At 36.8% G+C, this 13,599-nt stretch overlaps 1 protein-coding gene and 1 non-coding gene across 2 annotated transcripts in view; one reads left to right on the plus strand and one right to left on the minus strand.

Moving 5' to 3' along the window:
- LOC129807780 (carbonic anhydrase-related protein 10) overlaps positions 1-13,599 on the plus strand; it is a 228,803-nt gene that overhangs the window by 199,992 nt on the left and 15,212 nt on the right. Inside the window, exons 6-8 of the mRNA XM_055857262.1 lie at positions 828-923; positions 5,207-5,348; positions 5,453-5,532. Coding sequence (XP_055713237.1) covers positions 828-923; positions 5,207-5,348; positions 5,453-5,532 — 318 coding nt within the window. The remainder of the gene's footprint in view (positions 1-827; positions 924-5,206; positions 5,349-5,452; positions 5,533-13,599) is intronic.
- Trnay-gua (transfer RNA tyrosine (anticodon GUA)) lies at positions 1,943-2,063 on the minus strand. The gene is made up of 2 exons: positions 2,027-2,063; positions 1,943-1,978 (listed from the first exon to the last, which is right to left on the minus strand). It is a non-coding gene; the product is annotated as a tRNA-Tyr (tRNA).

The raw sequence follows: 13,599 nt of genomic DNA on the forward strand, positions 1-13,599 counted from the left end.
CACTTTATTTGTATTACAATGCAACCAGTGACGGAATCGGGAATGCTATAAGCGTAGAGAAAAGTGCCCAAGCTTTACACAGTCCCAAGCTTTACAATGACTAAATTTTGATGACAATGACTAAATGCGGCTCTGCAATATATTTTAAACACAAGACACTTTCCCCTAGTTTTAAAATATAGATGAGATGAGTCACACTTATTGAAAAACATAAGAAAAATTTAGTCATTGTAAAGCTTGGGACCGTGTAAAGCATGGGCACTTTCCCCTATTATTAAAATTTCGGTTCTATAATACATTACTTAGGATATTCATCAAGACATTAAAGAGAATAAAAATACTTCTTGGTTAGTGTTAATAATTTTTCTTGCTCAAAAGGTTCTTGCATTCTCATGAGCAAAAGAAAATTAAAACTTACAATTAAATATAATTTTATAACCACAATTGATTTGTATTGGTATTTTTTGAAATTTTAAGAAGTATGTATAAACTCAAATCTAGAAAATTCACTGCTTTGATCAACTCTGATTCCCTTAGCTAAAAAGTTGTTCGTCCTGACACTGATTATGAAAATAAATAGATGGATGAATAAACAGAAGAAAATCTAGGAAAAACTGACGTCATATATCCTCCTGTAAAAGTGAGAGGGTGTAATTTTAATCTTGCTGTATGAGGAATTATGTGAGATAGAAGTGCTCCAAGAACTTTGCATCATGCCTCGAAGAGTGTGTATTTAGGCATGTATTTTTTTTTGGCAAAAGAATTATGAAAGATGAAAAGATTTTTTTCTTTAAATGTTGTAAAATAACTTTTTGTTGATTTTTCAGATACAAATATTTGGCTACAATTCACAGTTGTACTCAAACATATCGGAAGCCTTAAATCGTGCTCAGGGTGTTGTCGGCATTGCAATTTTGCTTCAGGTAAATAAAAACCAATTTCCACATTTTATTTAAAGGTAGATTTTTTTTTTCGGAGTCACAGAGCCAGTGAAAAAAATGTAAATATTTGCTTAATACTTTTCCCTCTGTGGAGGTGGACGTGAAATGTTCACAGAACTTTCGAGTGGACGCATTTTTTTTGTAAGCGCGCAAATAAGGGAATGAAGTATAATGATAAAAAATAAAAGTCATATAAGATGTGGAATCTGTGGGGGGTGGAATGGTGGGTGGGAAAGGAAAATATTGCGAAAATGAATGTTATTTTCTTGGAAGCATAAAAGTAATTTTCAACTCACCACCCCTTGAGTAGGAATGACTTGAAGCGTATATTACATGTCTCCACAAATTATCTCCTTGCCATCCATAAATTACAAAATGCTCCCACACTACCCATCCCAGCACAAAGCACAAAGCACAGGGAACTCCGGGAACACATCTGATTAAAATTTTGCAGTCTTCCATGAAAAATATATTTAAAAACTTGTCCGGATTTACATAATGACTTGCAGCCAAGCTGAGCTCTCTGCACAGAACTTTAATCTCCTCATATCGCTTTTCTATTGAAGCTCCCCCAAGAGACATATATACATAAGTTATCCCCATCACAGGAAAAAAACAGAGAATCATACGCAAATGTTTGAAAAATACATCCACTTTTAATTACCTGTCCGGGGAAAATATATTAAATTTCACATTCACTATCCAGCTATTGAGCTGAATTATGGAACATTCACTTGGGGTTTAAGGAGAATACTTTGAGGCAAAAAAATAATTGAATTTCCTCGGTTGCAATTCATTAATCATGCACGATTTCTCCCGCATATTGATGGAAATGACAAACCAATTTCACTTCATTATTCACCCATGTAATTGCTATTATTCGGATTTTAAGACAACAATCGCACCACAAATTTAATTAGTTCCTAATTGCTATTATTCCGAAAGTTCTCTATTGAAAATTTTGTTCTGCAAAAGAAATGCTGTGAATTGACCAAAAAGATTCCTTCGAGCCGGATTTGAACCAGCGACCTATGGATTTCTGGGCAGTTCCCATGGAATCTGATGAATTCCACGGCAATTTCACTCTACAGTCCACCGCTCTACCAACTGAGCTATCGAAGGCATATCTACCGAGGCGACTAAAATTACATTCATTCTCATGAGTGGCCTCTAAAATCACTCATAAAATTTATCGTCAAAATACGAACACCAAGTCTCGAAATACTATCACTTGTTTGTATTTACTTGGAAGTGCATTGCAAAAGTAGCAAAAAATACTACTGATAAGCAAATTGTGGAGAAGGTAGAGAGACTGCCCAAATCTGGTCAGGCATGATAAAAACCTTCTTGATCTTTCGATCAGGGTCACATGAATAATTTTTCGCAGGAAAAATTATCACTTATTCTTAAAAAATTAGTAAATAAATAAAATAAAATACTTTCCTAAAAGAATTAAAGCAAACTAAAGTTAGTTAATGACCGAAGACCTTTCATCCTCATTTCTATGATCGAGCAATAATTGCACAGCATTCAATTTTGTTTTTACGGATATCAGAAGTAATACCTACTTACTACCATTTATTGATTAATTACTCCTGATAGGAATGAAATTATATTAAGGAAAATGTTTAGAATAATTTCCCAAGACACAGAAGATTTCCCTTTGCCTCCAGCAAGCGCGGGTACAATCCTGGGAGTAGCTAACTATAACACTTTTAAGAATTCGAGATTTTGGCTTTCGGGATTTTGGCCCTTTCGGGATTTTCGCTTTCAGGATTTTGGCGTTCGGGATTTTGGCGTTCGGGATTTTGGCTTTCGGGATTTTAACCGGGACCCCTCTAAAACATATCATCCAAAAATGAAAAAAAATCGCACGACGCGTTTTCGAGCAATCCCAAAAAAAAGATAGTTTTAGTGGTGAAGGGGAGGGGTGGGAGGAAAATGAGGGGCATGACAACGATCCTTGGATCGACTTATGGGGGGTCCCCTGAAGGTCCCAAGTCTCTATCTCCAACCGTTTGGCTTCTAGACCTGGCGACAGCCGGATGGACAGACGGACAGACGGACAAACGGACAAACGGACAGACGGACAGACGGACAGACGGACAAACAGCGTGACGACATTTCTCAAAAATCGTCTGAAACGTGAAGATTTGTTGACAAAAGTGGTCTCTGGGGGGTGGAAGGTGGAAATTTTAGGGGTGAGAAAATCGAGAGATTATATATATACTGCTTTCTCCGTGGAGTTCGAGTAGTGAAAATGCTCTTCAAGTGATCATCTTATGAAGATTTTCATTAAATAAACGATTTCTATTTGTCTTCATTTTCGTAAAATTTTCCGAATGTTCCTCGTGAATCCTTAAATATCCTTAATTTCATGAAAATCGTTGCATGCAGAGAGCTTGGAAAAAAATTGAGGTCTCTTACGATCATATTATCCTAAAGGACACCGTTATAATAAATAAATATATAAATAATTAATATAATAACCGTTATATATAATAAATGTAAATAATAAAAAAAGAATCTAAAAATATATATTTAAAGTTTTAGTTATACGTCCACTTTGAGTCGAACTTCATTAAGATCGGTTAAGAAATTTTCGAGAAATAAAATTGTATAATAAATAAATAAGAAATAAATAAATAAAAATAAATGAATAAATAAGAAAAAAATCAAATTGCTAATTTCCCAGAGACAGACAATCCTTTCCAGATCGAGTCTTGATAATTCTTAAACCACATCATCTACAATGTCGACCTAGTTCCATCTCTGACGAAATCTTGAACCAGCTTCCATTCATTTTTGCCAACTCTGTCCGTTAGATTGTTCGGGTTGAGGTCTTGGGTTTAAAGCTGAGCAGCAGCAGAAAGAGATTTCTCATGCCATATCGGCTTTTAATTCGTCCAGTGAATGAATAAATAGTAATGCCAATGGTGCATATTGGCAAAAAGTGAACCGCCTAAAAACAATAGAGGCTGGTACGAGAACGAGATTCGGCATGAAAGTGGTACTTCAGTCTATACAAATATTCACTGTCACTGATCTAAAACACATACCGAGAAGGGCTGCTGTGATACAGTAGCAGCACTGGTTGCCCACAGAGCTGTGATATGGATCGGGTACCCGTATCAGGAGATAAGCTTGTGGCCTGGATGCATCGGTAATCCGAAATGGAGAACTGACCCCTGGCAAAATCGTTCGCAAATTGTAAAATTATTTTCTAAATTTGTTTTCTCGATTGATTTACTTCCTTCTTCTTTTTTCTACTTTTAAAGAAATAAAATTTACATTTTTGACAAGTTTTTGGAATAAACATTATTAAAAAAAATCATCCTACATGTCTATTTTTCAATTTTTGTTGGAAAAAATTAATAAAATTTTTCCATCAAACGTGAACTGAAGATTTTTTAGTTATGTCCAGAAATTTAACCATGGACAATAAATTTTATCTCATACAACGTACCATCCCTGACACTACCTCATTCTTTTATAAAGTTTCGCTATTAAGTCTACCGACGCACAGTGGCATATGGAGAGTGAAAGAGTGAGATATCCATAATACAAAGCATTTGGAGAAAAGGAAAGGATGTGAATTTTGATTTAATGAAATTTTCCTGGTCTGAAAGATATTCCGGAGCCACTAAAAATTAACGATTAAATTATCTAATTAGCCCTAGTTCAGTATAGTCCCACCTGTCCCTATATGCAGGGGTTGTCGAATACCGAACTCAATATCTCTTACCGTTTGTCCTCTAGCCCGTTTAGAGACAAACAGAAAAAACGAGAAAGTCAGATGAACGTAAAATTAATGCCGTTTCCTTCAAAATTTTAATGAATTAAGGGAAAGTACTCTCCCTTTGAAAGTTCATGCATTCGAATAGTGTGAATTTTCTTTTGTTTTTCCTACGAGATTTACACATTTCTATTAAATATCAATTGTTGATATTAAAAATCAATTATTTATGATTATGTGACAATTTTGGGTCAGTCTCTTAGGAAAAATAAAAAAAAATCACTTTATTCGAAGGCATGAACGTTCGAAGTGAGAGTACTTTCCCCTACCATGTTAAGTTCGAGCAAGAATATAAAAACGTATTCGTTACCAGGTGCAATTGAGCCTTGATCGAACTCTGTCAGATTGAATATATAATACAAATAAATTAATTTCTTGGAAACCGATTGTGTGCTTAGGAGATATTTTGCTTGACTTGATTTCTGATGTTACAACTAAATAATTTCTTTGACGTACTTTCTTTTCTCAGCTCGGTGATTTGTCCAATGCCGAACTGAGAATGCTTACAGATCAGCTGGAAAAAATCCGTTTTGGAGGTGATGAAGCGCCAGTCCGAAGGCTCTCGGTGCGGGGACTCCTTCCAGAAACGGACCACTACATGACCTATGAAGGTAAGGGACTTGTAGAATCACTACCGCAGAGGATTACTATAATGTTACCTATTTGTCTCCCTCTGCATGCAATCTGCTCCTTTGAAAAATGGCATACAAAAAAGGTTCCACCACGTCGCCAGCGTGCCACGAAACGGTGACCTGGATTGTCCTTAACAAGCCAATTTACATCACAAAGCAACAGGTAAACAAATATGATTATGATAATGCGCGAGATGATAAAGCAATTTGAATTTATTTGCCCTCTCCGGAGGATGATGTGCTCGTGCTTCAGGACAATTTGTTGGATGTTTCTCGGTGAAAATCAGCTCAAGTGGTCTTATTTTTTCTATTTCAAGTCCATTTGGTGGAATAATGTTGAAATATAGTGGGAGATTCATGCGAAAATAGTGAGCAAATTGAGTTCATTTGGGTGAGGGTTTTTGATATCTTCAAATGGCATCATGAGAGTCTTCAACTGGAGTGAAGATTTCAGATGATATATCCGGAGGTTTTGCCATTCCCTGGCATTTACCATTGGGTATCATCATCATCACGGTAAAGGTCTCTTTCAGCTAAACGTGCCCCCTTAACGCCCCCAACTTCCACACGATAAAAAAAAAATAAAAACGAAAAACAGGATGAAAACACTTTCATGTTGATTTACGGAGACCAATTTTCCGGCATTTTAACAGAACGACGTCAAATCTACGACATGATTTCCAAATGAGGACCTATCCCTTCCTGCTCTCACCCGAAAACTATACCATCATCTCAACATTATTCATACATGCCAACCTCACATTTTATCGTTTGATGAATGAGGGAGACATTTGAGAATACGTATATATAAAATACATTTATATTCCACTTCTTGATACACCGCCCACACCACCAAAATCTCATCAATCCCTTGAATTCGAGGTGGGACTTTTGGCTTAGGATATGCATAGAAATTAAATTAATTATTTACAAAACGGCATATTACCGGTTGAATTAATTACATCCCCCATTATCATTAAAATTACATACGGCAAAAGGAGAGAGGAGCTATGAAAATTGAATGGATAGAGGGGGGGGGGGGCAGCCCATAAAGCATATTTACGAAAATTTTCACCACAATATTCTATAAGATAATTACCACAATTTTCCCATGAGGATATTCATTACATCAGGAAAAATCTCAGTGGGAAAACTTTCTCTTTTCACCATGTTTTGCAACTCCCACGGGGTTCCACATGCGGTGCAGATGGTTAAAAGTTGAACTGTCTGAAGGTACATGGGTGAAAATCTTATTAATCGGGTAGTAAAAGTAACGTAATTGTATATTCTATACTGAATTTAGTTGTTAATGGTCGTTTGAAAATTTGCAAATTGTTCGAAACTAAATGTACGAAATGTACAATTATCAAGAGGACTATAAAAGGACACTTTGGTCCTGAGATACTTACAAATGACTAAAATGAATAGAAAGTTTATTCTTCTCAATACGCAGAAACGAAACTGAAAAGCTTTCGAGCTTTGCTAAGTGCTCGAACTCAGAAAATAGAGCTTTTTGTTTACTATCGATTTAATTTGGATTATAACTTTTTGAAAACCATTAAAACTGTTTAATAATCGATAGAAGGTGTGAATAGAGGCTATTGTATTATTTGTACGAAAGGTTCGCCTAACGAAATGTTTAAAAAAAAATCAGTCCTTTATAAAATTGACTTACGGAGGGTCACTGAAAATTGGAAGCCTATCTCTTACCATTTGGTCCCTGGCCCAATTACAACGCTTCGGACAAATAAAGTTTTTTTTAAGAATTGTGTTATTTTTTGGGTCTTGATCAAAATCCCGAAAGGCAAAATCTACAAAAACCAAAGTCAGAAAGACAAATCTCGAAAACCAAAATTACAAACGGCAAAATCCTGGAAAGCCCAAATCTCGAAAGCCAAACTCCCGAAAAGCCAAAATTCCGAATTCTTAAAAGTGTCATATCTAGTCTCACGAGAAATTTTCAGTGTTATAGGACAATACTCTACTCTATATCTTATCCTCCGTATAATTTCCTCCTTACAGGATATTGACTATTCGGAATTTTGGCTTTCGGGATTACGGCTTTCCAGGATTTACACGTTTGTAATTATGGTTTTCGAGATTTGGCTTTCGGGACTTTGGCTTTTCGGGATATTGGGTTTTCGGAATTTTAGCATTCAGGATTTTGGGCTTTACAGTCTTTTGACATTTGGAATTTAGGTTTTTCGGGATTTTGACTTTCGGGATTTTGGCTTTTGATATTTGGCTTTCTACACTTTGTTTTTTGCGATTTTGGGTTTTCGGAATTTTGGCTTTTGGCATTTTGGTTTTTCGGAATTTTGGCTTTCGGGATTCCGACTCTCGGGATCTTGATTTTATAGACTTTGACTTTTTGGGATTTTGGATTTTTGAATTTTAGCATTAGGGATTCTGCCTTTTCAGTTTTTTGACATTAGGAATTTAGGTTTCTCGGGATTTTGACTTTCGGGATTTTGACTTTCGGGACTTTGACTTTCTGGACTTTGGCTTTTTGAGATTTTGGGTTTTTGGAATTTTGGCTTTCGGAATTTTGGCTTTTCAGTGCATTTTGTCGTTCGAAATTTGGCTTTAGGCATTTTGGTTTTTCGGAGTTATGGCTTTTCGGGATTTTGCCTTTCGGGATTTTGACTTTCGAAATCGGTTCAGAAATAATTCCTCCGGTATTTTTTAGCCTTTACCTTCGAAAATTCGATTTCGGAAGGTCATAAGTACCGTAGTAAATATAGTTGAAATATTCACCTTTGTTGCGTCTAAAACGTAGTCATTAAATTAAAAACAAAATCAAACTGTGATTTTAGAAAAAAAAACCGAAATCATGGTTTAAATGGTCAGGAGAGCGGTTAGGGGAAAGGAGAACATTTGGGGATAATTTTAAATAATGAGATAGTCATCGAAGACCGGAAGTCTTAATGTGTGAGCTTCAGACCGTTGAAAAAAAAACAGATTATTTGTCTTCTCTCTTTAAGGTCTTGCAGTAAAGTAAGTTTGCTTTAACACAAAATTGTACAGTTCGTAAGAGCAGCAAAATTGTGCAGTCCTAAAGAGAATTATACTGTTTCCAAGAACAGAAAATTCTTTGTGGTTGAAGGAAGATTTTACTGTTCCTATAAACAGTAAAAATTTTATTACTCTCCGGAACAGTAAAATCCATCTTGTTGGAAAAAAATTTTACAGTTCGTAGGAACAGTAAATTTATAAAAATATCCTGGGAGCAATAAAAAAATTAACTGTTCGCAGGAACATTGAAATCCCTGCTGGTAAGAAGAAAATTTTACTGTTCCTAGGAACAGTAAAAATTTTATTAGTCTCCGGAAGAGTAAAATCCATCTGGTTGGAAGAAAATTTTACAGTTCGCGGAAACAGTAAATTAGTAGTGTTTAATGGAAAATTTTATTGTTCCCAGAAACTGTAAATTTTTTTTAAAAAATCATGGGAACAGTAAAAAAAAGTTTACTGTTCCCAGGAACAGTAAAATCCATCTGATTGGAAGAAAATCTTATAGTTCGTAGGAACAGTAAATTTATAAAAATATCCTGGGAACAGTAAAAAAAATAATTGTTCGCAGGAACATTTAAATCCCTGCTGGTAAGAGGAAAATTTTACTGTTCCTAGAAACAGTAAAAATTTTATTACTCTCCGGAACAGTAAAATTCATCTGGTTAGAAGAAAATTTTACAGTTCGCGGAAACAGTAAATTAGTAGTGTTTAATGTAAAATTTTATTGTTTCTAGAAACAGTAGATTTTTAAAAGAATACCTGGGAACAGTAAAAAACTATTGTTCTTAGGAACAGCAAAATCCATCTAGTTGGAAGAAAATTTTACACTTCGTAGGAACAGTCAATTACTACTAAATGGAATATTTTACTGTTCCCAGAAACTGTAAATTTTTAAAATGTGCTTGGGAACAGTAAAAAATTTTATTGTTCCCAGTTGTAATAAAATACCTACTGGTCAGAGGAAAGTTTTACTGCTCCTAGAACAGTAAACTGTTACTATTTCTGATTGATACTATTCCCAAAAGGAATAATTTTTTTAAAAATATTCCTGAAACACATTTTATAGTTCGCCGGAACAGTCAAATCCTATTCGTCGGAAAAAATACTGTTCGTAGGTCCTGTACGGAAAATGTTGTTGTTTGTAACATTTTACCGAATGCAAGAGAATTTACTGTTTCAGTGAAAAACTTTACTTTTTACCTTAAAATATTTTAAGGCATAGCTCACATTATTAATACAAACCAACCCTACCAATATTTAAATAAAATAATGATGGAGTAAAGTATAATAGTCCTAGTATCAATTTGCAAATCAGTGATTGATTGGAAGAATAATTTCTGTGGGAATTTCGTGGATACTTGTATATTATCCATCCCTGGTGAATTATTGCCTACTGTAGTATCACATTTTCCATGTCAAATGCAAATGACAATCAGGGATAATGAATGACGACGACGTTGAAACCAGAGGTTCACCAATAACTCGCGTAAATGATCCAAATGAGCCATCGAAAAATCAATTAGGATGAAGAGGTGGATGACTGCAAAAAATATTAATTCTCATCTATATGGATATTAGATACAACGTCTGTCCATTTCATAATGCTTCGGCAATTTAATATGCACCCATCATCGATGTCATATATATTACTGCCCGGATATACTGGCTGCATCAGCCCCTAACAAGAGGGAGGGGCAGGATCGCCTCCATAGGATGATGGGAAAATTGGGTGAAAACCCCAGCATTGATGATGATGACAATATTGTGCAGGATTCATTAACATTTGACACTGTAATTGCAAAGTATGGCTGATCATATAGCTGCCCTATTAAAATCAATAGGGTATAAATTTTGCATATATTGAAGAGATAATCATCGTCTGATACAAAAGCATCAACCCTGACAAGAGTATACATTGTCCATTTGGGGATGAATAGATCCCAGCAAAAAAGGCTACTCAATATTCACAAACGTGGGCAAAATTTATTTTGACTTAATGCCATGACGTCATCAATTTAGCATCGTTCACAGAATATGAGATAAACTTTTTTTAGTTCATTAATTCTTTAACAATTTATAAAACGAATTGTACATAATCCTTTCATTAATATTGGGGATTGTCGGGAAAGCTATTACAGGAAATCTCATAGCTTTTTTTCCAGCTTCATTTATAATTCTTATCCTGATTTCAACTTGATTTTACGTCTGTAATCTGTTACGCCTGTTACGCACCACTGTTCTCCAATTCCGCACCCTTAGTGACCTGGCGTCCTGGTTCACGCCGTCGGTCCATCGGAGGCTAGGTCGGCCTCATTTCTTCGAAACTAAAGACTTTCCAAGCTGGGTCATCCTCATCCTTGCGAACGAAAGTCTATTGAGGCGTAGTTGCGGTAACAGTTACCTCTCGGTAGCGCTCATACACCTCATGGTCAGGCTCCGGAATCGTCCCTCCTCATATATGGGGCCACAAATCTGTCGTAGAATCCTCCTCTCAAACACGGCTAAGAGATCGCAATTCGGTTTGCTGAGGACCCACGTCTCAGACGAATGTCTGAGGACTGGCAGGATCATATCCCTATACAGTAGTAGCTAAGCCGATAGACGATTAACGTAATTATAATCAAAATAATGATTGGACTATATTCCCATTAGCTTCCCACTAAGCTGTCTCTCGGCTTAAGCCGTGAATATGTCTAGGGTATTACTATGCCAAGAGATATGATATACAAGAACCCAGTCGACAAACATCATCATCATCATCAAATTCAACCTCTTATTCCTATTGGGATCGCGGACCCATGACATCAAGGTTAACCGCTCACGATTGTTGATCCTCCGCCAATTCAGGAAGATGATCAGGTTCGATCCCGAGGCGCTCCCACGCAAGATCTTGAATTTGATTTAGCCGCTTTGTCCTAACAAACCCAATGCAATTGTCGAATATCACCGTCAAGGGCTTTGATTTTTCACAGTCAGCCGCAAAGAATAGTTCAGCACCATAGGTCTTCAGTGGTATACGGAGTGACCTAACGTGAACGATGAATTAAAAATAAGCGTAAAACGTTATCCGTAGATAAATGAAAGAGGCTGGAGGACTTGCAAAGGACTTTTCGGATGTCAAAATAGCCTGATGTCACACGGGAGAACACAGTGAAACGCCGGATGCGTCGGAGTGATCTCAAATGTATAAAGATGGTATGAACAATTAAATAAAACTGACGAAAGGTGATTTATAAAAAGGGAAAAAGTGGGCCAGGTTCCCAAAGTTTGCCGCCAATCTTGACCGTCTGAGAACAACCTTTAAGAACAGTTGAACAGCAAAAACGGATTAAAATAGATGCTACCAAAAGCTTTAGAAAAATCTGAAAACATTTTACCATGGCACATTTGCGATTGTGGAGCCTATCCGCTATAAGTTGTACCTCAACAATGCTCCCATTGAGCAAGTCATGGAGTTTAAATACTTGGGAGTAGAAACAACTAGCCATAGGGATTTGCATGCATAAGTGCGTCATCAAGCCGCAAGAGCAGCCGCAATATCTGGGTGTCTGAGAGACGTGGTTTGGAAGAATAGATATATGAATTATATGAATATAAAGAACAAAATTCGAATCTACAAAACTTGTACCCGACCCATAATGACATACACAGCAGAGACAAGGGCGGACAATACAAGAACCAAACGAACGCTCAGGACTACCGAAATGAAAACTCTAACAATATGCGACTACTCATTACGCAATAAAAAGAGGAGTTCAGATATTTGCGAGGAGTATGAAGTCCAGGACATTGTGCGATGGTCAAGTTCAAGAAGGCGATACTGGAGAGATCATGTGAACCGAATAGATGACACTAGACTTGCGAAAAGAGTCCAAAAAAATCTTCCAGCATCGACTACGAGACCAAGAGGTAGACCACCGAAAAGATGGTACGAGTCTTGGACATTAGAATCACAACTCTGGCTGATGCTTAGTACCATGACACCTTCAAACACTCAATTACGATAAATAATCCGTAGCCCTACTGTGGGAAAAACACGCATTTGCCTAATTAAAGTTGTAGAAGAAGAAGAAGACATTTGCGATTATCAAGTTGCAATGCAATCTTATGTTATACCCTTTATATACTCTGCTAGTAGTGCTGTGACCACAATAGATTCTTGACTCAAATGAGTCACTCTTGATTAAGTTACGATAATATCTGATTTACAGGCCGAATCAGTTACTACAGTTCCGACAATTCATATCGACTGAACCCTTCATGAAACGATCCCAGGGCAGAACCAGAACAAGGTGGCTAAAACAAATTCAGGATTTTGCCTTAACTGAGACTGTTTAAAACCGGTTTCACCAGTAGAAACCGGTTTTAAAATCATCTCGAGAATAGGGCGGTTAACCGATTTTTCAAAAACCGGTTAATCGTAGAATTGATACGAAAATCATTTTATTTTCCTCTATTCCTTCCACATCTACATCCTTCAAACTCCTGTCCCTACACTATCCTCTCCCTATTCCCAGCTCTTCCTTCCTTCCATGGTCCTTCCGATGGGGGCAGGGACTATGTCCCACGCTCCCCTGTGCCCTCCGGTGAGGACACTCCATCGGTGGTTGGGTTGCCTGGGATTTAGGGAGTCTTAAAGAATGTCCAGGCAGCTCTGAAGTATTGGGCTGGGCTTGTGGAGGCTCTTGGTGGTGGCTACGGTGGTGGAGGAGACCGAGTGGAGATGTGTACTCCACAAAGGTCCGTGGTGGAAGAGACCGAGCTGAACAAATTTTCCTTTCAGCACTCTTCCAAATCCCTCCACTTCTCTTCGCTTTGGGCGACATCGTCTCCTCGTCACACAAACACCTCCAATACACTCCGAAAAATTGTTGCACACGCAACACACACCCCGGAGTTACCAAAAAAAAAGAAAAAAAAAAAGATTTTCAAACCCCTAAGGGGACCTTGTCCATATACAAATTATTCATGTTTCTTAGTTAACAATTTTAAAGGTTTTACAATCAAAGGTTTTGATAGATAAAGAAAGAGAAAAAAAAATAATAAAGGAGTAGCATTGGTGAGCAATTTGTTTCAGAGAAAGGAAAAGATAGAAAAAAAAATAAACTGGCGACTTAGCAATCCCAATCCTAAACAATCGACTAGGCAATAAAGAATCTCGCGATTAATGGCCGACCTAAAACTTTAGCGCCCGCGAAAGAATTCCATTATTCCA

This window comes from Phlebotomus papatasi, chromosome 3, assembly GCF_024763615.1.
Source record: "Phlebotomus papatasi isolate M1 chromosome 3, Ppap_2.1, whole genome shotgun sequence".
Classification (NCBI taxonomy): Eukaryota; Metazoa; Arthropoda; class Insecta; order Diptera; family Psychodidae; genus Phlebotomus; species Phlebotomus papatasi.